This window comes from Pongo abelii, chromosome 14 (genome assembly GCF_028885655.2).
Source record: "Pongo abelii isolate AG06213 chromosome 14, NHGRI_mPonAbe1-v2.0_pri, whole genome shotgun sequence".
NCBI lineage: Eukaryota > Metazoa > Chordata > Mammalia > Primates > Hominidae > Pongo > Pongo abelii.
The window spans coordinates 50921909-50945887 of record NC_071999.2 but is presented as its reverse complement, the minus strand read 5'-3'; the positions used below and the strand labels follow the sequence as shown (position 1 = coordinate 50945887).

At 35.6% G+C, this 23979-nt stretch overlaps 1 protein-coding gene across 17 annotated transcripts in view; it reads left to right on the top strand.

Annotated features, from left to right (window-relative positions):
• The window catches only part of ZC3H13 (zinc finger CCCH-type containing 13), a 97125-nt gene extending 73589 nt beyond the window's left edge, over nt 1–23536 (top strand). For 7 of the 17 annotated variants that reach the window (XM_024230855.3, XM_024230856.3, XM_024230850.3 and 4 more), the window contains 9 exons: nt 1807–1890; nt 2235–2790; nt 7611–7714; nt 8110–9333; nt 10047–10571; nt 12650–12802; nt 14033–14233; nt 18363–18526; nt 20709–23536. In XM_024230855.3, the coding sequence (XP_024086623.2) occupies nt 1807–1890; nt 2235–2790; nt 7611–7714; nt 8110–9333; nt 10047–10571; nt 12650–12802; nt 14033–14233; nt 18363–18526; nt 20709–20879 (3182 nt within the window). In that variant the 3' untranslated portion in view covers nt 20880–23536. The remainder of the gene's footprint in view (nt 1–1806; nt 1891–2234; nt 2791–7610; nt 7715–8109; nt 9334–10046; nt 10572–12649; nt 12803–14032; nt 14234–18362; nt 18527–20708) is intronic. The other 10 variants (XM_024230862.3, XM_054528999.2, XM_024230860.3 and 7 more) reach the window with 3 other exon arrangements.
• The last annotated feature ends 443 nt before the right edge of the window (nt 23537–23979 follow it).

The following is a 23979-nucleotide window of genomic DNA, read 5'->3' as shown; positions in this document are numbered from 1 at the left end:
GTACTTTACAGGGAGAGGGTGCAGCATGTACAGACACCAGAACTGAAAGAAACATGTGCTTTGCAGTAGTAAGGAATTACGTTATGAGATTGGAGTCAGAGTATGCTATAATTGGCAAGGTAGAAAAGAAGCCAGGGAAAAGGACTGATGAAAGACTATAGGCCAGGTAGTAAATGACCTAAGTTTAGCCTAGTCAGGCTAAAAATTTGATTTTAATTGCCTTTCACTGCCTACAAGATAACTGCTTTTAAACAGTTGGAAGAAATAATTTTCATCAAAAACATATTAAGGGTGTTGGGAAAGATTGAAAACAAGGATACCAATTAGTTAGACTATTGATGACATAGGCATCTAAGAAGACCTGATCAAGGTCTGAGTTAATAACTATAGCTATGGGGACAGGAAAAGGAACAAAGAAGTATTTTAGAAGTGAAGTTGATGGTACTTGGATAAGATGAGGCTTAGACAACCCAGAGATTGTCAGCTTTAATGAATTGGTATGTCATTTATTAAAATAAGGAAATATGTAAGTAGAAGCACATCTTTGAATAACACATTTTGGGGGAAAGATAGGGGAAGATAATTTAGACATATTAAAGTGATGTTCTTATATTCTTTCCATTTTCCTTTGAAGAAAGTAGCATTGATATTTTGGTTGGGAAAATATCTCTCCCATAAAAGCATGTCTGAATAGTCTATTTGCTGATATTGCTGTAATTAGAAATTTAAAGTATGATTTGCTATAAGTTAATGGTATTGAATTTGTTTCAGGTTATCTTGTGATGATTGTGATGTTGATATGACTCCTCCAAACTAGGAATTCAGACAATACAAAAGATGGGTAGATAGCATTCTAGGAATCCAAAGTATGGTACAGAAGAACCACTTTAAGTTGGTTTCAGCAAAAGTGAAAGGGTTTAAGAAAACTGACTTCTAATGCATCTACCATCTCTGTGACATTGGGAAGACAACTCTGGACCATAATTTCTGTTTTTAAATAGAAAGGGGGAGAAGCGACTGTGTAGGATTTCATTTTGATTTAGCTTTAAAATGCTATGATCGTTTGTATCTGGGTCTATAACCTCTAAAATAGTAAAGATAGATAATTATTGTCTTTTTAATCAGTGATTAGGAAGGGAAATCCAAAATACTATATTGAACCCTTCCTAGAAACATCCTAAAATTATTCTGCTTAATGAGTTGATGTTAGATGTTCCACTTAAAACCAACCTGTTGGCCTTATTATAATATGATCTTTATCAAAAACCAGTAGATATATAGTATGTAAATGGAAACATCACAATATCCTAGATCAGACCACAGTAGTTGCTTTCAAAAATGCTTTTTGAAAAAGTTCATGCCATCTTCTTAAACGATTTTTATCCCAGACTAATTTTCTGCTCAACTGGGTATTTGGGCAGCATGCATTCATTTACTCTGTGTTTATGTGATTTGTGTGTACATGGAAAAAATTTATATAAAATGTGATGAGGTTATCAGTTAACATTTTAAGAAAACAGCTCTTCATCTGAGTAATCATATATAATTAAAGCTTCTAATTTATTAGTAATTGGTTATTAATTACAAATATATATCACTAATATGAAACACTTTTTACATTTATTTCAAGATTGCTAGACATCAGTACCCTTAATATTACAGTTCATGTTATATTGCAGCAACAAATTCTGACATATGTTTTGTTCTACTATATTTTCCTCACATAATAGCTGCACTTTGATGTGTATATATTTTGGCCTGAAATTAGAGGTGTGACTTACGAGGGAAATTTTTTTTTTCCTTCAGCTCCTATGTTCTACACCTCCTGCTGCCCCTATCCTTTGCCACCAGTGTTCTCAGGTCCTGCTGGGGGGACAGAGAAGATCAGAGGTGAAGGGTAGAGATGGCAGAAAGTGGGGTTGGAGCAGTGGGCTGGAGGTAGGGTAGGGAGCATGCAGAGAAAGATCAAAGATTGATCAGTGGGAGGGGGGAAGGGGGTTGATGGGGAGCAGGAAACATGGTAGTTAGAGGGCAAATAAAAATTATCTTTAAAAAATTTAAGGTCTAGGGGTGATTGTTACTTGGATATTAAATTAAAATTAAATATGCTACTTGGTTTGTAATTTGTTGCCAGTGTGACCCTATACACAGATAAAATTTAAGATTTACCATGCTGTCTTACCAATAGGTTATCTGTCAAATTAATCACTGACAAAACTTGATTTTCATTGTAGATCAAAGACCAAGCTCACCAATTCGACATCAGGGAAGGAATGACGAGCTTGAGCGTGATGAAAGAAGAGAGGAACGAAGAGTAGACAGAGTGGATGATAGAAGAGATGAAAGGGCTAGAGAGAGAGATCGGGAACGAGAACGAGACAGGGAGCGGGAGAGAGAGAGGGAACGTGAACGGGATCGGGAAAGAGAAAAAGAGAGAGAACTAGAAAGAGAGCGTGCTAGGGAACGGGAGAGAGAAAGAGAAAAAGAGAGAGATCGTGAAAGGGATAGAGACCGAGACCACGATCGAGAGCGGGAAAGAGAGAGAGAGCGAGACAGGGAAAAAGAACGGGAACGAGAAAGAGAAGAAAGAGAGAGGGAGAGAGAGCGAGAACGGGAGAGAGAGCGAGAGCGAGAACGGGAACGAGAAAGAGCGAGAGAGAGGGATAAAGAACGAGAACGCCAAAGGGATTGGGAAGACAAAGACAAAGGACGAGATGACCGCAGAGAAAAGCGAGAAGAGATCCGAGAAGATAGGAATCCAAGAGATGGACATGATGAAAGAAAATCAAAGTAAGAATAATTATCAATCAGTTATTAATAACATTTTACATTTCAGGAAAGAATTCAAAGTTTCATTTAATGCTTTTCAATGTACTCTTAATTTCCTGTTAATTTTTTTCTCTGTGTATTTTCCTGTTTTTCAAATTTATTATATGTATCCGGTGTTTAAAGTTTTTTTACCCAGCACTTTGGGAGGCCGAGGCGGGCAGATTCCTTCAGGCCAGGAGTTTGAGACCAGCCTGGGCAACATGGCAAAACTCCATCTCTACAGAAAATACAAAAATTAGCCAGACATGGTGGCACGTGCCTGTATCCCAGCTACTTGGGAGGCTGAGATGGGAGGACTGTTTGAACCTAAGAGACAGAGGTTGCAGTGAGCCAAGGTTATGTCGTTGCACTCCAGCCTGGGTGGAGACCTTGTCTCAAAAAAAAAAAAGTTTTTTCAGTTGTCTAGAAAAAATAATTTTTAAATTAAGACAGGATTCAGTGAACTTGTATCCCATCACATCCCCTAGACTAGTCACCAAGGGATATCACCTGTGCCATTCTGATGATCCTTCATGAGTTTTATGTGCTTGTAATTATGGAGTCACTACCCCCAGGCTACAGGAAGCATTCACAATGTCTTAGAACTGAGGGAATCCTTGTAATCACTGCATGGTTCGAAGATGAGAGAAAAGGAAGTGTCTTCTCATGTGCTGTGGAGTAGTTCTTTGGGGTCAAAAGATGTGTTCTTGGCATCTCATATATCTAAGGGCATTCCCCCACCTCACCCCCTTTTAACCAAAAAAGAACTTACTTGCTCAAATATCTAGGAAGTTGGAGAATAGCTTTTGCTTGTTCTGATGTGGCTATATCCAGATTCTCAAACAAAGCATTAGCAGTTTCCATCTCTCCAGTTTCCCTCTGTATTAATTTCAGTCTCAGAAAGGTTTTCTCCATATGATGGCTAAGATGGCCCCAGAGTTGTCCCTGTCAGCTTAGCAGTCCTCTCTGAGTTGGGGCTGTCATTAGTTGGTGGGGAGACAGTAATTGACTGAGCTGATCACAGTATTCATGAGAATTCTAGACTCAGATTGGTCAGTTTTGAAGTTCTGTGGGCACAAAACCAAACTTACTAGAGTTAACTGCTTTTTTGCCTCCAACTGGGATAAACACTGTGGTTTACCTTGCCAAAACATACTGAGAAAATAATTTATGTATCTTCAATTTTCTTGCTCCTACCTCCAGCTCATTTGCCACAGGGTGAATACAGGGTCCCTGCTTTAGGCTTTTTTCATCCTCACTATTGTGGATTATGGTTAGGGCCAAACAACACAGCACAGAAGTAGAGCCTTCTTCCCTTAAGTCTTGACTATTCTTTAATCTACAGCCATGGTTTTCTGTAGTACACCCCTTGGATTACTTTCCTGCTTCCCTCTCCTTACATTTTGAAAAATCTTACCTGAACATAAACTTCAGAGATACCTTTTTTAACACATGGAGGCACAGGTACATATTCCCGCCCTCCCCACCCCCCACTTTTCTGACCTCTTTATTTTCTAAGATTAAAATTCTGAAATCTTTGTTATTTATCTTTTATTCAGTCCTCTGCTTTCATTAGTACAGATTGAGCATCCCAAATCCAAAAATTCAGAATTTGAAATGCTCCAAAATCTAATGCTTTTTAAACACTGACATGATGACACTCAGAGGAAATGCTCATTGGAACATTTCAGATTTTCACATGAAGGATGCACAACCAGTAAGTACAATGCAAATATTCAAAACCTAAAGCATTTCATGGATAAGGGATACTCAACCTGTATTTTTTTCATGCTTTTGATACCTGCTTATAATAGCAAAAGTTTTTCTGGTTTTTCATGGTTAGACAGTCTAAGAGTTGACAATGACCCCAGAAATTTAGAAGTTGAATAACTCTATAACAGAAACTAATTACGAGATTAATATCTTAATCTTTTATTAGCTGTATTGTCATCTCAGTAGTTCAATTTATCCAGCACTTTTTTTAACTGCTCTTATGTAGAAGGTTTGCCTAATCACTGTATTTATTTTACTCTAATTGTGTTTATTTAGGTATTTCCTTGAAATAACTTCTTCTCATGTTTTAAATTTTCACTTTATTCCAGTCTGTCAGTTAACTTTTGATGTGTGACACATCACCACATAAGTTAGTAGCTTAAAACAACAACCGTTTATTTGCTCATAATTCTGTGGATTGGCAGTTTTGCCTGGGCTCAATAGAGTGGTTGTTCTGCTGGTCTCACTTGGAGTAACTCATGTATCAGCATTCCATCTGACAATGCAGCTGGGCCTGGAGGCCCAGGATTGTCTCATTCATGTGTCTGACAATTAGGGCATCTTGTTTCTCCTCCACTTGACCCCCTGGCCTTCAGTAGTCTAAACTCTACTTTGCGTGTAATGGTAGAAACAACAAGAGGGCAGAAACTGAAGCGGCAAGGCCTCCTGAATCCTCTCCACATTTGCACAGTGTCAGTTTCACCACATTACCTTGTCATAGCAAGTCATTAGATATGAAAAATGGGGAAATAGGCCAGTTATTGATGGGAGAGGAGCTTTGGATAAAGTAGTACACAAGCTTGGGCCTGTGAGTTGTCATATTACACCTGGGGCCTTCTCCACATGGTTGCTCATCTATATAAAGGAGCTGTCTGGGATATACATGTGTTGCAATATGTTTTTGTTTTTTTTTTTATTTCAGTAGCTTTTAGGGTACAAGAGGTTTTTGGTTACCTGGATGAATTCAGAAATTTTAGTGCACCTGTCACCTGAGTAGTGCACATTGTACCAAACACGTACGTTTTTATCCCTCACTCACCTTCCACCCTCCGCCTTCTGGGTCTCCAAAGCCCATTATATCACTCTGTATGCCTTTGCGTACTCATAGCTTAGCTCTCACTTACAAGTGAGAACAAGTTGCTGCAAAAGACATTATTTTTTTCCTTTTTATGGCTGAGTAGTAGTCCATGGTTTCATGGTGTATATATACCACATTTTCTTTATCCACCCATTGGCCAATGGGCACTTAGGTTGGTTCTATATCTTTACAATTGTGAATTTTGCTGCTATAAACATATATGTGCATGTGTTTTTTTCATATAATGACTTCTTTTCTTTTGGGTAGAAACCCAGTAGTGGGATTGCTGGATCAAACATCTCCTTTTAGTTCTTTAAGGACTCTCCACACTGTTTTTCGTAGAGGTTGTACTTATTTACATTCCTACCAGCAGTGAATAAGCATTCCCTTTTCACCATGTCTATGCTAACATCTACTGTTTTTTTTTTACTTTTTAATGGCCATTTTTGTAGGAGTAAGGTGGCATCTCATTGTGGTTTTTAATTTGTATTTCCCTGATGATTAGTGATTTTGAGCATTTTTTCATACATTTGTTGGCTGTTTGTATGTCTTCTTTTGAGAAATGCCTATTCATGTCCTTTGTCCACTTTTTGATGGGATTATTTATGTTTTTCTTGCTGATTTATTTGAGTTTCTTATAAATTCTGGATACCAGTCCTTTGTTGGATACATAGTTTGCAAACACTTTCTCCCATTCTATGGGTTGTCTTTGTTATTTATTTTGCTGTGCAGAAGCTTTTTAGTTTAATTAGGTTCCATTTATTTATTTTTGGTTTCGTTGCATTTGCTTTTAGAATCTTGGTCATGAAGTCTTTGCCTAGGCCAGTGTCCCAAAGAGTTTTCCCAGTGTTAATTTCTAGAATTTTAATGGTTTCAGGTCTTAGATTTAAGTCTTTGATCCTTTTTGAGCTGATCTTTGTTTGAGTTGAGAGGGATCCAGTTTCATTCTTTCACATGTGACTTGCCAATTTTTCCACCACCATTTAGTAAATAGGGTGTTCTTTCCCCAGTTATGCTTTGTATGCTTTTGTTGAAGATCATTTGGCTTTATTTCTGGGTTTTCTATTCTGTTCCATTGGTCCATGTATACAATATGTTTCTTAACTTTTGACCATAGTATTTATAAACAAACAATGTTAGTGAAAAAACAGGTAGTCAAATTTTAATGAAAATGGGGGAAAACACTAGAATAATTTAAGTACCCAAGAGATGTAAAACGCTCCTCATTTAAAGCTCAACTAAGGAACAAAAAATATAATGAACATATGAATTATTTTATTAATTTGTCAGCAAGAAAGTGATTTCCATGAAGGGGAAAGGAACTAATTTTATGGTGTACCCACAACATATCTGGCACTGGGTTTATGACATAACTAATTTATTCCTTAGCGCAATTTTATGAAATGGACTCTCATTTCCCACCCATCCAGCCCCACCCACCATTTTCAGATGAGAAACTAAGGTTCAGTGACTTCAAGGAACTTACTTAAGGCTGCATAATAACCAATACAGTTATAAGTTGAACTCATAGCTTTTTTACTTCAAAGCCAATATTAGGTTTTCTCATTCAGCTCTGCAGCTTAAGGCATTTTTATATCATAAGAATGGAAAATTGCTAAATGTTTATATCAGAGGGTACATTAATGTATTGGTTTCTGTGCTGCATGTTACCACCTTACAGTATTTAAATCTGGCAATTTTCACTTGAGTTATTCTACATGTGTAATGAAGAAGAAGAAGAAATGTGTATTTTAAGTTCACAATTCTTAGCAAATGAAGTAAATAATTTGTATTAAAGACACTGAATATCCTTTGTATGATACACCTCTGGCAATATTGCTTTTCTACAATTATATGTTCCAGTTATAGTAAAGAGATACTAGTAAAAACAAAGAAATCTCTTTTTTTGCCTCCTAGAATTTTATAAATTGTGTTTGCTTGCCCAATTTAGGAAGCGTTATAGAAATGAAGGGAGTCCCAGCCCTAGACAGTCCCCGAAGCGCCGGCGTGAACATTCTCCGGACAGTGATGCCTACAACAGTGGAGATGATAAAAGTAAGCAGACTCTGTTTTCTGTCTCTCTATATTCATATTCATTTGTGACCATGAAACCATCCTTTCATACTAGTAGGAACTGATGAATTAAGATTTTTAAAAAGTTGTCTTGCTTTGCTGCCTCTAAATATCTCCTTTTGTGACTAAAGTATGTGTTGGAGTACTGTCATTTTCTACTATTTATAGTAAAGCCATATTTTTATTTTTACTAAAATTATTGTCATTTTAAAAGTTTTTAAATGATCTTGATCTCTTGATCTCATGATCCACCCGCCTCGGCCTCCCAAAGTCCTGGGATTACAGGTGTGAGGAGAAATTGACTTATTATAATCTATATATACCATGCAGTGGTTACTAACCTGGTGAGAGTGTGATTGCTTTTATCTTTTATATAGATGAAAAACACAGACTCTTGAGCCAAGTTGTACGACCTCAAGAATCTCGTTCTCTTAGTCCCTCGCACCTCACAGAAGACAGACAGGGTAGATGGAAAGAGGAGGATCGTAAACCAGAAAGGAAAGAGAGTTCAAGGCGCTACGAAGAACAGGAACTCAAGGAGAAAGTTTCTTCTGTAGATAAACAGAGAGAACAGACAGAAATCCTGGAAAGCTCAAGAATGCGTGCACAGGACATTATAGGACACCACCAGTCCGAAGATCGAGAGACATCTGATCGAGCTCATGATGAAAACAAGAAGAAAGCAAAAATTCAAAAGAAACCAATTAAGAAAAAGAAAGAGGATGATGTTGGAATAGAAAGGGGTAACATAGAGACAACATCTGAAGATGGTCAAGTATTTTCACCAAAAAAAGGACAGAAAAAGAAAAGCATTGAAAAAAAACGTAAAAAATCCAAAGGTGATTCTGATATTTCTGATGAAGAAGCAGCCCAGCAAAGTAAGAAGAAAAGAGGCCCACGGACTCCCCCTATAACAACTAAAGAGGAATTGGTTGAAATGTGCAATGGTAAGAATGGTATTCTAGAGGACTCCCAGAAAAAGGAAGATACAGCATTCAGTGACTGGTCTGATGAGGATGTCCCTGACCGTACAGAGGTGACAGAAGCAGAGCATACTGCCACTGCCACGACTCCTGGTAGTACCCTTTCTCCTCTATCTTCTCTTCTTCCTCCTCCACCGCCTGTGGCTACTGCCACTGCTACAACTGTGCCTGCAACTCTTGCTGCCACTACTGCTGCTGCCGCCACCTCTTTCAGCACATCTGCCATCACCATTTCCACCTCTGCCACCCCCACCAATACCACCAATAATACTTTTGCCAGTGAAGACTCACACAGAAAATGCCACAGAACACGAGTAGAAAAAGTAGAAATGCCTCACATGACTATAGAAGATGCGCCGCATCGCAAGCCTATGGATCAAAAGAGGAGCAGCAGCCTCGGGAGCAATCGGAGTAACCGTAGTCATACGTCTGGTCGTCTTCGCTCCCCATCCAATGATTCAGCCCATCGAAGTGGAGATGACCAAAGTGGTCGAAAGAGAGTACTGCACAGTGGCTCAAGAGATAGAGAAAAAACAAAAAGCCTGGAAATCACAGGAGAGAGAAAATCTAGGATTGATCAGTTAAAGCGTGGAGAACCCAGTCGAAGTACTTCTTCAGGTAATAAAATTGAATTGTGATCTAGTCACTGTTTCCTAGGTTAGTATATTTTATACACATTTTAATTCTAAAGTAATGCTAAATTGGTTACTTTACATGCTGCCTTAAATTTTATGCAACTTTTTAAAGAAAAGCTTAGCTGCCCTATCAAAATGTTACCTGTTATCACATTAATACCAACATTATAATAGAAATACATACAGTAGTGTTAATCAGTTTAATATCAGGATTTTAGTAGTATGTCTTGGTGGAAGGGTTTATGTGTTCAAGTCCTTTATTGATGCCTATGATTTTAACCTTCCTGCTATTCTTCATGCAGTCAAGGCTGCCTCTTTTGACCACAGAAAATAAGATAGGGGAGTAGGAAGAGATCAAATAACGGAATGATTAGTTCTATTAATGCCTAATCATTTTATGTACTTCTTGGAAGATATTTTATGGTTATAGTGGAAATAGATAAGGAAACTTTTATTTATTAGAACTTTGAGAGAGGAATTTTTCTTAAAATTATTTATATATTTGGATATTTATAGAGAGAAATGTATGTGTAGAATATAGAAATATATAGAACATATAGAGACAATATGGAATATAGAAAATTACATAGAATATGGAAAAAGGTAAATTATGTTTTAAAGGACCCTGAAATGAAGCATTTTGTTTCTATTTTATCGTGTGCTAATAACTCTTTGTATATGGTATATTTATTTTAGATCGCCAGGATTCAAGAAGCCATAGTTCAAGAAGAAGTTCTCCAGAGTCAGATCGACAGGTCCATTCAAGATCTGGGTCATTTGATAGCAGAGACAGGCTTCAAGAACGAGATCGATATGAACACGACAGAGAGCGTGAGAGAGAGAGGAGAGATACGAGGCAGAGAGAATGGGACCGAGATGGTGATAAAGATTGGCCACGCAACAGGGATCGAGATAGATTACGAGAACGAGAACGAGAGAGAGAACGAGACAAAAGGAGAGACTTGGATAGGGAAAGAGAGAGACCAATTTCTGATTCTGTTGAAAGGGACAGGGACAGAGACAGAGACAGAACTTTTGAGAGTTCTCAAATAGAGTCTGTGAAACGCTGTGAAGCAAAACTGGAAGGTGAACATGAAAGGGATCTAGAAAGCACTTCCCGAGACTCTGTAGCCTTGGATAAAGAGAGAATGGATAAAGATCTGGGATCTGTGCAGGGATTTGAAGATACAAATAAATCCGAGAGAACTGAGAGTCTGGAAGGTGAGTGCTACCTCTTTTGTCTGTGATACTGCTTTATTTCTTTTCAGATTTCGTGGGAAACAACTATTTTCTTTTGAAAGGGCACCCACTAATGGGCAAATTGACTCCATTCTCCATTCTTTTATAGAGGAAGTAGATTTGAGAAGGAAAAGGCCTGTAAGATAGAGAGAGACATATATATATTTTTTTAATGTGGTCCCCTTAGCAGTACCATTAAGGCAGATTTGGTTCATATAAACCTAAATGAAATAAAAGATTGTTTAGATGCAGTGTGTATAGATGTTGAAGAATAAGCATCACATCCTTTTCTTAGATGTTAAAAAAATAAGATTACAAAAATTGAAATGACTTCTTAGTTCAGAGAGGGAGTCAAATAATTATTAGTGAATCCCTATTTTCTAGGGCAGTTGAGAACAAATACATGAAACAATAACACTACCTGAAACTGTATTTAATGTAGGATTGACTAGAATCCCACTGGTACTCCCTAGTCCTAGAATAGGAACGCTAAGTCCACATCAACTCAGAGCCAGCCTCAACTATGTGAAACCTCACTCTCCATGCTTCTATTCTTTACCCTTCAGCCCCCATTTACTAGACAAGCTGACTCATGCCTTTCCATTCTCTGCCCTTCTTTGTACCCACTCGTACCATTTCCTGATAGACCTTTTTCTTTTATCTCATCTTTCTTACTCAAATTTCAAGTCCCAATTTATACATTATTTTCTCGATGAAGCCTTCTCTGCTCGAGGTATTTACTGTTTCAAATTCATCTCTTCACATTACATTTTCATCTCAATTTTGAGTATAAATAGCATCAAATCATAAAGCATGGTTCTGATGGAGGTACAACCCTGGGGTATAATTGAATATAATCGAATTAATCATTATAATAGCTCCCTTGTGATTGGAGTCAGTATCCCTAATCTCTAAAATATAATTTGCTAGTTATGATCACAGATAATATAGAATAGAAATATGTAGGTGAATCACTTGCTATGTGATGTAAAGTTTTTACTCAAAGTAGGAAAATGAGTTGGATCAACTTGAAAAATCAAAAATCCTATTATGTGCATTTATGTTTAGATGTATGTTTATATGACAAAGTTACTAAAATTGGTTACGTTAGAAGTGACTTAGTGAGGATATGGGGAGATTATTATAGAATTTAATAACATGGAAAATCACTAGAATGACTAGAAACATCTCATAACTTCTTATATTTTATTTGCTGCAAATTCATACCCATAAAGCATATGGTTACATTTTGGAACTTAGTATTGTAGATTCAGTGAAATGTTAGCTAGTGATTGTAAATGTTAAGTGTATTCTGTAGTTTTAGGATTAAGTTCACAACTAACTCACCAAGAGACAAAGTTTAGCATAGGTGGTTGAAAAAAAGTTGATAAAATAAAAAAATAGAACATACACTAGTGGAACTAACAAAGTTATTTTTAATTGTATTAGAGCATTTTTCTAAAAATTGTGTTCATCAATGAAAGAAGATCATTGAGATAGGGAGGAGGAATTGAGATGTTGAGAGAGAATTAATGGCACTTCTTGTATTTTTACCTCACTGCTGTGAAGTTTATATAATGAGCTAAATAATATGAACTAAGATTTAAGCTTCAAGTAAATTTTTTAAATAAGTTTGCAAGTTTTTAAATTACTTTATTTAGATAAATTGTGAAAATTTGAAAAATAACTTCAAAATCTTTTGAAGTTAGTAGATTTGTCTGAGTTTTAAAGTTTTAAATTATCAAAAATTAACACACAATCAACATTAGTATGTTAGTAGTAGCTTTTATTTGTCATATTTTAATTGTGATCTTATAAGCTGTTCTGATAATTGCTGTCCAGATTGTATTCTTGCTGTTAAAGTTTAATTTAACTAATTAAATTTTATTTTTGTTTTCTTTTGATATTATCAAGTATTTGAATAATTAAGAGATGTAGTTTTCTGATGAAAAAGATGTTTTTCACATGTTATAATGTGTGTACCCTCTACCTTTTGGTTTGACTTAGTCACCCTCTCCCTTTAATGTTGTCTTTGATCTGAAATTAATTTGTCTGTTTAGCAGGAGATGACGAGTCCAAGTTAGATGATGCACATTCATTAGGCTCTGGTGCTGGAGAAGGATACGAGCCAATCAGTGATGATGAACTAGATGAAATTCTGGCAGGTGATGCAGAAAAGAGGGAAGACCAACAGGATGAGGAGAAGATGCCAGGTAACTATCTGCAGAGGTAGTTAAACATGAAAATTATCTGTTATATGATATTAAAGTATTGTTACCTTCTACTCTGTAAAAATTGACCTAAGACACTTAGAATTTTTCCTTTTACATTTTACTTAAGGTTGAAAGGCCAATAAAATGAAAATTATAGCCTATATGCCTACTCCTTTTTAAGTAGGCATTGTCTATGAATTAGAAAGGGCCTCATTTAAAATAGCAAAATTCTAAAGTTTATTTTCCAGAATTTAAGAATCATATTATATGACTTGGAATCTAAGCAAATACTGATTGTCTAGCAGTGTTCTTTCTACGTGGTAGTTATATGGTACAAAGCTTCACAACTGTGGTGACACAAGCCAACTTTTTAAACAACCTGTCAAAAATTTACAGTAGTTGAAATTATATTTGAACACTATATACCTCCATCAATTTTCTAAATTTGGTAATTATTTTGACTTACAGTACTTTGCGTGTTGCCGGAACTTACTCTAGTGATTATACCATGAAGCAACACCCCTTAACATTCCTCTTGAATCATTCCAATTAGTGTCTGATTGTTACTAACAACTTTTTAAAATCACAGTGAGGATCTTTTCTTTGATTATATAAAATATGAAATTTTTATTTTAATTTGCTCTTATATTTTGCAATTTTTTCTACTGATGTAGAAGGTATATGTGATTGTTATCTTTGTTATTTTCTGGTATTAGGTGTTTCTAAGTAGAACATTATTTCTTCAACTGTTCCTTCTCAGTGGATGGATTATTTGCTCTCAATGTTAATAATTGTCACTCTCTGACTCTTAAAGGGATTTCATAATGAAATAGTTGTTTTTAAAAATTAAAATGTATGTGTGCACACACTGCAAACACATGTACTCCTAGATTTAACCCTTAAAAGGATTCTGGTACCAAGTTTCAAAAGATTAGACCCAATCTGAGTGAAATCAATAGAGTTCTTTCATTGGGGATCTTCCATTGAGTTAAAATGAGTTATTTGTATGGGTGGGTTGGGTTACCTGTTTTCTTTTGGTCAGAAGGTTTTTTTATTTGTCAGAGTTCTTAGATTCTGAATATTATATGGGAAGGCTTTTATTTTAATAGGACATTTTTGGTTTAAAGTACTTTTCATTTTTTTGTGTTTTCCTTGATTTATATAAATTTCTATGTAGGTAACAAGACTGCTATTTCTTGGTGTAAAACAAATCTTTTTAACTTTTTACAGATCCCTTAGATGTGATAGATGTGGATTGGTCTGGTCTTATGCCAAAGCATCCAAAGGAACCACGAGAGCCTGGGGCTGCACTCTTAAAATTCACACCTGGAGCTGTTATGCTAAGAGTTGGGATTTCTAAAAAGTTGGCAGGTTCTGAACTCTTTGCCAAAGTCAAAGAAACATGTCAGAGACTTTTAGAAAAACCCAAAGGTAGTTACATTTTACTTTAACTATATAATGTCTGTTAACCATTTAAGATGACATCTGAAGAGGATTCTGATCTGTTCTTATGTAGCACTTAACACTGTATAGAAACTATTTTTTGAGAAATCATTTATAGTCATTATTTAACTCTCATGGTCAAAGTTTCTCTTTAAAATTTATTTTGAGAAGAAGAGTTATCCCACAGAAAAGTTGGAAAAAGAGTACAATGACCTTTTTGTATTAAAATTACTTATTAACAGGCCAGGCGTGGTGTTGCATGTCTGTAGTCACAGCTACTCAGGGAGGTTGAGGCAGCAGGATTGCTGGAGCCCAGGAAATTGAGGCTGCAGTGAGCCGTGATTGAGCCACCACACTCCAACCTAGGTGACAGAGCAAGACCCTGTCTCAAAAAAAAAAAAAAAAAGAAATGAACCAATAAGTTCTAATATCAAAGTGCTCAGTGGTTTGCCCTTGGCTAAATGAAGCAGAGCCAGGAAAAACAGACTACTATTTTTCATGTCTAAAGAAATTGGGTATTTTGGCAGCCCTTTCCCGTAGACACCTACCCAAATGCAGGTGAGTAGGTTGAGTCTTTAACAAAGTGATTAAGAGCTTGGTCTGTACGGCCGGATGATCTGGATTTCAGCAGGCACACCACTTACTGGCTATTACTTAATCTGTGTGTTAGTGTCATCATCTGTAAGTCAGGAATAATCATACCACCAACTTCCTATGGTAATTAGGGGCAAATGAGTTATTACAGGCAAAACACTTAGAACAGTTCCTGGCATATAGTAATACCCAATAAATATTAACTGCTACTTTGAAAATAGCCTATCACACTGATTTTTGACCTTACTGCAACAATTTGCAGTTATTCCAGATTGTCTAGCTTATGGATTCTGGTGGTAGGGGTTGTTTGGTTTTGGTTTTTGCTGTCTCTGTCTCATCTAGTACCTCCCTTAGTTTATTTTGCAACTAACTAATACTTTATTAATGGGGAGGGACGAGCAGATGGTAAAAAGAAGGAAAAGGAGGTAAAAGGTGAAAGGAACAACATTAATTAACAATTTTATGTCATGTCCCTGGATGTAAAAGTTTAGTTAATATTAAATTTTTTACTAATACAAAATCAAAAAATAGTTCTATGAGTTTTATGAATTCATGCCCTTCTTTTAATCTATTAGCATAAGCGGTAAATTTTTTTATTTTAATATAGCCCAATAAACCTAGAGTATACATGTACAAAATACATATAATTGTGAACGTGTATTAACTGAAAAATGATCCAAGACTTAGTTCTTACCCTACTCTATCTGCTTTGTTTGGTTGGTTCTGTGACCTTAAGCAAATAACTCCTGTGAGCCTCAATTTTATTTGTAAAGTGATGGAATAAAACCCCTAAAATCTTACCCACCTCTAAAGATATTTGTTTCTGTGACCTTTTGCTAGTAGCATTTCAAGTTAAAATCTGGTTTGATTTTGCTACCCATGAAATACGGTTCGGCCCTTACTTAACCTAAACAATGAAAATATACACTGTAAAGGGTGGGGTGATGTGGCTTAACAATCAGACCTTTTCTATTTTTTGCTGCTGTGGTGGTTGTATTAGAGAACTGATGTCTTATCTTGAATAAAGACTTTGTCTTGTTTACTGCCATATCCAAGGTCTAATTATCTGTCTGTATTTTCTGCTATTGCCCAGAAAAGTACCTGACATACATAGTAGGTATTCAGTAAATATTTATGAAATAATTGATACTGATTTTTCTATTCCATTTGGTCTATTCAAGTGTACCAACATGAAAGAAAACATAATCGTACTTCATATATAATTTTTAAAAGAAACAACTAAAGCTTAAAACAGAAAATTTATAAGTGTACCGAAATTGAAATTGCTTTTGTCTGTTTTCTAATTGCACTAAGGTTAAGTTCATTTTTTTAATTTTTAATTTTTATGGGTACATAGTAGGTATATGTATTTGTGGGGTACATGAGATACTTTGATACAGGCATGCAATGTGTTAATAATCATGTATGGAAAATAGAGTATTCATCCCCTCAAGCATTTATCCTTTGTGTTACCATCCAATTACTCTTTTAGTTATTTTTAAATGTATAATTAAATTGTTATTGACAATAACAGTTTTTACAACAGGGTGTTATAATCACCCTGTTGTATTATCAAATACTAAGTCTTACTCATTCTTTTTTTTTGTACCCATTAACCATCCCCCCCAACTCCCCACCCCCACTACCCTTCCCAGCCTCTACTCTCTGTCGGTTAAGTTCTTTTGAGCTAAACTTTTAAGAATGCATTTAGTCTGTTTCTTGAGTAATTTGGTGCTGCTCAGTTCAAAACTATAAAGAGACTAGAAATTTAGCCATGTTATATACTCCCTGAGGAGGTTTGCAGGTGTGTGTTTTGTAATCTACTATTTCGAAAGCCAAAAATAAGGATCCCAATAAACGGAAATGTGTGCTGATGAACAATTTTCAAGGAAGGATGTAGGCTCAGTGCATTTCTTTTACATTATGTCTGTAGTGGAATGGTAGTTAATGTTTTTGTTTTTGTTTTTAATAAATGTGCATATATGACTATATCATTGGTTGGTACAAACATTGGTATATCTGAATCATCTGAAAAAACTGCCCCTTTTTTCCCTTAAGGTATTCTAGTCCAACTATGGTGATTCTCATTCTGCAAATCTGGTGGTAGAGCCCAGGGAATGTTTTTTAAAAAGCTCCTCAGCTGACCCTGCTAGATTCCAGTGTTTGAGAACTAGTTTTGGGCTTTTCTATATATTTACACCTTTCTTGTGTTACATATCTATTGACTAGGTGTGTTATATAGGACTGGTTTCTTGTTAATTATCTAATCTCAATACTTACACTTTGCAGCCCAGAAAATTGAAATCAGCTATGTAATGCAGCTCCATTTTGTTCTCAGTAAAATGTGTATTTTATTTTTACCCAGGCATTTACTGCTTTTCTTTGTGGGTTGTAAAAGTAACCTGCTTGATCGTGTTGTATGAATAGAGGCAGTACTTGCTGTCTTTCGTACTCTTGACCGACTCTTATTTGTTTGGATTACTGACTGGTCCTGTTCTGTTATTTTGACTTCCTTTGTGTCTATTTTTAACCCAACCTCTTTATATTTTATTATGTCTTTCCTTAATTCTTCTAGGGTTTTTTTGTATGTTCAGTGTTTTCTCCTCTACCTTGCATGTTGTGACTTAAAACTAAGTGATTTTAATTTAATACATTGTCCCAGGTTTTATGGTGACCAAATCTAGGACAAAGTTTGCAGGTTATCTAACACTTAATCACTTTCTTAACTAATTTTTTTAGAGGTCACAGACTTGAATGTTGTTATAACATTTGAATCTTGCTATAATAAAGTCTTGAAATCTAGAACTCTAAATAGTAGTTGATTGTAAGCAGTATACTGAATTAGAGTTCAATGATTGTTAACTTGAACGTTTCTTTAAAACATCCTTTAAAAACATTCTTCAGATAAATTCCCTGGGACTGGAGGCAGTGACTCATGCCTGTAATCCCAGCACTTTGGGAGGCTGAGGCAGGCAGATCACTTGAGGTCAGGAGTTCAAGACTATCCTGGCCAACGTGGTGAAACCCCATCTCTACTACAAATACAAAAAAAAAATTAGCCAGGTGTGGTGGTGTACGCCTGTAATCCCAGCTACTCGGGAAGCTGAGGCAGGAGAATTGCTTGAATCCAGGAGGCAGAGGTTTCAGTGAGCCGAGATCGTGCCATTGCACTCCAGCCTGGGCAACAGAGAGATACTTTGTCTCAAAAAATAAATAAATAAATTTTTTAAAATTAAAAAAAAAATTCCCTGGGCTCTACCTTGAGATCTACATACAGTCTGCTTTTCTTATATTTTAAGTAAATTTAAAGTGGCTATCAGAATATTTATTCTTGTTTGAGACTACCAACATAACTACGTGTTGAAGGTGCTTCACAGAGAATATACTGCCTTTAATATGAAATAATTTTCACCAATGTTGCTAACTTTAATAAAGTATAGAATTTGTAGAATATTCAGTTAAGTAGTTGGTAAGCTTTTTCTATTTTAGTAAAACTTAATGCATGTTTACTTTTTTTTGAAAGATGCAGACAATCTCTTTGAACATGAATTGGGGGCCCTCAATATGGCTGCATTACTACGAAAAGAAGAAAGAGCGAGTCTTCTTAGTAATCTTGGGCCGTGTTGTAAGGCGTTGTGCTTCAGACGGGATTCTGCAATTCGAAAGCAGCTTGTTAAAAATGAGAAGGTACTGTTATTTCCTTGGAAAAAATACAAAGTGAATAGTGTAAATGGCCTGTTTTCCATTTGGTTGTTTTAAATTGAGATTGCAATCTTATGTTTTTATGAGTTTGGTTTCCTAATCTTTTATACATGTAGAAAGAAGAATGCCATTAAAATGCATAATACGCTTTATTTTACTTCAATAGTATTAATGAATATTTGTTTTAATAAAGTTAAAAATATTCCATTTCTGTTAAACGTTTTGTGAAAAGCTTTCAACAAGCAAACATATTAGAAAAATTTATTTAAATTGAAACTCAAGGAAAAAAATTTCTTAGAGTGGTGAGGATATTTATGAGAGTAGTATTTATGAGAATATACAAAGTTGGAAGAAAGGGAAATAAAGCAACTCTGTATAAGCATTTAAGAGGAATAAAGAGATTGAGAAGTAAGAGGAATAGAAATTAGATTTGGAAGAGATCTGTTAATAAAATCTGGTAAACCCAAGATGAAAACATTTTAAACTCTTTAAAGTTAAGAAACTGGGATTTTTGGCCGGGCGCAGTGGCTCATGCCTGTAATCCCAGCACTTTGGGAGGCCAAGGCAGGCAAATCACGAGGTCAGGAGATCGAGACCATCCTGGCTAATACGATGAAATCCCATCTCTACTAAAAATACAAAAAATTAGCTGGGCGTGGTGGCAGGCATCTGTAGTCCCAGCTACTTGGAAGGCTGAGGCAGGAGAATGGCGTGAACCCAGGAGGTGGAGCTTGCAGTGAGCGGAGATCGTGCCACTGCACTCCAGCCTGGGCAACAGAGCGAGACTCCATCTCAAAAAAAAAAAAGAAATTGGGATTTTTATTTGGGGTGGTGAGTGGGTGGGTATAGGTAGTACAGACTGAGTATTCCTAATCCGAAGCTTTTGAGCATCGACATGACCCTCAAAGGAAATGCTCTTTGGAGAATTTCAGATTTTGGATTCTTAGATAGGGATGCTTAACTGGGTAAGTAAATGTAATGCAAATATTCCAGAATCCAAAAAAATTTCCAAATCTGAAACATTTCTGGTCCAAAGCATTTCAGTTGAGGACTACTCAACCTGGATGACAAAAGAGAGTTGGTGTGATTCTTTGCTTAGAAAGTTTAGAGTAATGATAAAATGGTTAACTTCACTAGCTTTTTACTTGGGGGCAGTTAGGAAAAACAGAATTATCTTTGACTATATAACATTGCTAAAGAAAAGATTACTTCATTAAAGAAAAATAGTCAGATTTAGGGTAGTGGGTAGTGGGAAATTCAATTTTTAAAAAACAGAAGAATGAGTTTATCTCCAAAGATTAAAATGGAAACAAATACAAGGAATAGGAGATTTTTAAAACACGTCTTGACTGTATAATCAAGTTTTCCTCACTTAAAGGTCTGGTTCAAGATTACTTTTGACAGAATCACTACAGTCATTCTCCTTTGCCCCCTGATTTCAGTATGCACTTTTCTTTGTTTTGTATTTTGTAACATTCCCTGGTCCCTTCTCTATGACAGTAACTTCCAAAAAATGCTAATGTAACTTTAAGTCACAATAATATAGATACATATTTTAATATAAGGGAGGTAGTAGTTCTTCAGCATACTGCATGATTAGCTATCTTCTAAAGGATTTATTGAGTTTTCGAGCTCACTTTTTATGGGACATTGAAAGATTGGTAAGGAGTATAGAATAGAATGTTTGGCTTACAGAAGGAAAAACTATGTGAGGAAGGAACTCATGGCACTTATCTTCGTAGAACTGAAGGATTGTCCAGTAAAGGTAAGATTGAATTACAGTGTAGCACCATAGAAGAGCTTTTATTTCATCACATGGAAGAAACAGTGCCATTCAGCAACAGAATGTGCAGTGTGTTTTTTGTTTTGTCATTGGAAATGCTGAAGTAAAAACTGGTTGATTACCTGTCAGAAATTGTTGAGAGGATTCCTACTTTAAGCAAGAGGTTAAACTAGGTGCCCTCTAAGAGTTTCTTTTCAAAGATTCATTGAGCCCAAACACATTTTCTAATTTTGCTTTGAAATCCAATAAAGCTAATTTAATATCCAAAATGAAATACTCTTATAACTTTGATATTTTGGTTAGAGGTTAACCTGCTCATCTTTCCTACTGTCAACTAATAATGTACATCTTTTTTAAAGTTTGTTTTTGTTTTCTTCAAATTAGGGCACCATAAAACAAGCTTACACGAGTGCGCCAATGGTAGACAATGAATTGCTTCGACTGAGTCTTCGGTTATTTAAGCGGAAGACTACTTGCCATGCTCCAGGACATGAAAAGACTGAAGATAATAAATTTTCACAGTCCAATATCCAACAGGAATTGTGTGTGTCTTAAGACCGAAGTTCAATATGGTATTTTTGGTACTGTCTTCCTTCAGCAGTGCATATTCTTTTGCAAAGTTCTTTGGTTTGACAAGCATTAGTGACAAAGGCAGAAAAGATTTATCAGCCGTGCTAAAAGAGTGAAGAATTTTGATCTTTAGAGACACTAGTTTTGGGTAACTTAAGATTTTACGTTAATTTTTACATAGTATTTGACACTCATGCAAAATAATGTGAAAACATCTAGATTTAGTAGTTTATTCTGCACCTTTTGTTAAAACTGAAGATTTTGGAAAATGGTTGTCACTGCTCTTCCAGCCTATGAATATTTTTGTGAAATGGAACCATGGATTTATGTCTGGATCATCCATACAGAACCAACAATTTTATTCAAAAACAATGTGTTCATCAAAGTAATTGCTCACTTTGTGCAGTACTATGTTGTACAGACCATGTGAAAAGGAATGCTGGTCTAGCTGGCATGGTATGTTTATAGGCGAATCTCAGCAGAAGGAAGCCAAAATAGTTTTTTCCTTTTGAAAGTTTTTTAAAAATTATTTCATGGGTCTTTTTTTTAATTAATATGTGTGCATTGTTACAATGTATGTTGGATGTCTTTTGACTCTAAATGCTTTTTTTGTTATCAGAGATTGTGTACTATTTTTATTTTTAATAAATGTAACTTCCCTTTCCTTGTTTTAGATTTACTTTGCTCTTCATTAATCTTATTCCTGATGTTCTAAAACATTAGTCATCAACATTACATGTTTCATGCTTCAGATATTTTACTGTTTGTGTCCTTGTTGTTGGGCAGCTTTAAACAGAGTTGATGTACTTCAAATATAGCTCGTTGATACTTAAGGCATCTTCTTGGAATGTGGCTTTTGTAGAAAAAAATTACTCAAAGCAAATCAAGAGTTAACAAACCTAACGTAACCTGAGGTTTAATATTCTACTATCATATTTTTTAGAGCTATAACCTTTGATTATATTAAACTGCCTCCAGCTGTACTATGTAAAACAGATTTACTTTTAAAAATTACAGTGTACCTGCTTTGTTCTATATGTATATGTTTAACTCATGAAGTGGACTCTTAGAAGGATTTGAAATGGACTCTGGCCACAGAATTTGTGAGCAGACAGTAGTGATAATAATAAAAGAAGGCAATCAAAATTTCATTTTATCATGCCCTCTCACAGGTTTTTGTTATAATTGTAAGCCCATATCACTTGTGTTAGTAGTTTTGTCTCTATAGGTAACATAATGACAGTGGTGTAAAATTTCTGTTCAAGAAACATATGTTGTAAAGTTAATTTATACAAGACACCTGCCAAAGGAAATGGTCTTAATTTCAAATGATTTTGAAAGCATGTATAATTGCAAACAGAGCAGGAGAAAACTTTAATCAGAATTTCCTTGTGTCCTTTTCCTTTACTAAGTGTTTTGAATAAAGAAAAAAAAATGTATGACCTCAGAGAATGAATTCCCTTCAGGAAGCCACTTCCTGATTTTAGTGGATAATATTGTTCTCTGTAGCACAAAGATTTAAAGTCCTAGAATTTCTAATCCTAGTTCTCAGAATTGTAGAATATGACAAAAATAATGGTTTCTCGATTTGTCCACTGACTTCAGGGCTATTTCACAAGTTATTTATTTATAGAAAGAAAACTATGTAGTTAAATCTGTCATTCAGTTAAACCTGTTGTCTTTCAGTTTGAAATCTTTGTGTTATGTATGTTGCAAAAGAAAATTTAGAACCATTCCTTTGTTCACTCAGTCACAGCATTCAGAGCTTTATGTTTCCAGTGGAAATGTACTGTTCAGTCTCAATTTCTTTTAATTCAACCATTCTCAGTATTAGTAACATATACCTATAAAATTTTTCTAAAGCAAATTTTTAATTGAATTTCTCATAAAAGCTCTTGGACCATAATTAAAGTCTCAGTTAAACTGGTATTCCCGAAAAACAATCTTCCAGTCTATAAATTGTTTGCTAGTACAGTTAAAAGGTCATCTATCGCATAACTGATGGCTCAGGTCTGTCCAGTTGCCATAATTGCACAACTGGATTCCAGCTGCTGGTAATAAGGAATTGTGTAGATAGATAAAGGGCAAGAGTATGTCTGCAATCCAAAATAAATGAGAGTTAACACATAATTAGCCGTTTGATTATTTTGGCAGCTATCCTCACCATTTAGTAAAGGGTATACTAACAATACCCAACTTTACTTAACAAAGTTTTGTAAGCCTACCTAAGTAGTAACTTGATATGCTGAAAAATCTGACCTGTCACTTCGCTTCACTCTGACCAGTAAATGCAGATTGTCTTCACCATCCTAGCCCATGACTACATTAGGATTTTATGACTTATTAACTTGAAAATCTGTTCTGTAAGTGGCATTGGTAGACTATCCCACTTTGCTCCTCACTGTCCAATTGTGTAAAGATTAAGGTACATACTATTGTTGGTGATGCTTTTACACCTCAACTTGCTATTTTAAAAGGTTATATGAACTCCTCCCACTTTTAAGGATATTCCCTTTTACTGATTTTCCTAGCTAAAATTATATAGCCATCTTTCTAAATATTGTATTTAAATCTGATCTAGGACTTGCCTTATTTTATCATTTTTCTTTAATAATCTCCAATAAAATTTCTTTATTCATTAATTTTGTTGATCTTTCCATTTGAGTATTTTGAATGACGCTCTGGGGAATCCAAGTTTAAATGGTGAAATATTTTTATTAAATAACTTTCTACATGCATCTGTAAACATAATTTCTCAACTTTATTGAGCTGTTTCTTTCATTTTTTTTTTTCTTTTTTAAATTATTTTTATAGAGATGGGGTCTCGCCTGGGCTGGTCTCAAACTCCTGGCCTCAAAGCCATCCTCCTGCCTTGGCCTCCCAAAGTGCTGGGATTACAGGCATGAGCCACCATGCCCAGCCCTTCTTTTTTTTTTCAGAGGCAGGGTCTTTTCTCTGACCCCCAGGCTGGAGTGCAGTGGCAGGATCATAGTTCACTGCAGCCTCCAACTCCAGGGCTCAAGGGATCCTCCCACCTCAGCTTCCCAAGTAGCTGGGACTACATGTGTGCATCATCATAACTAGC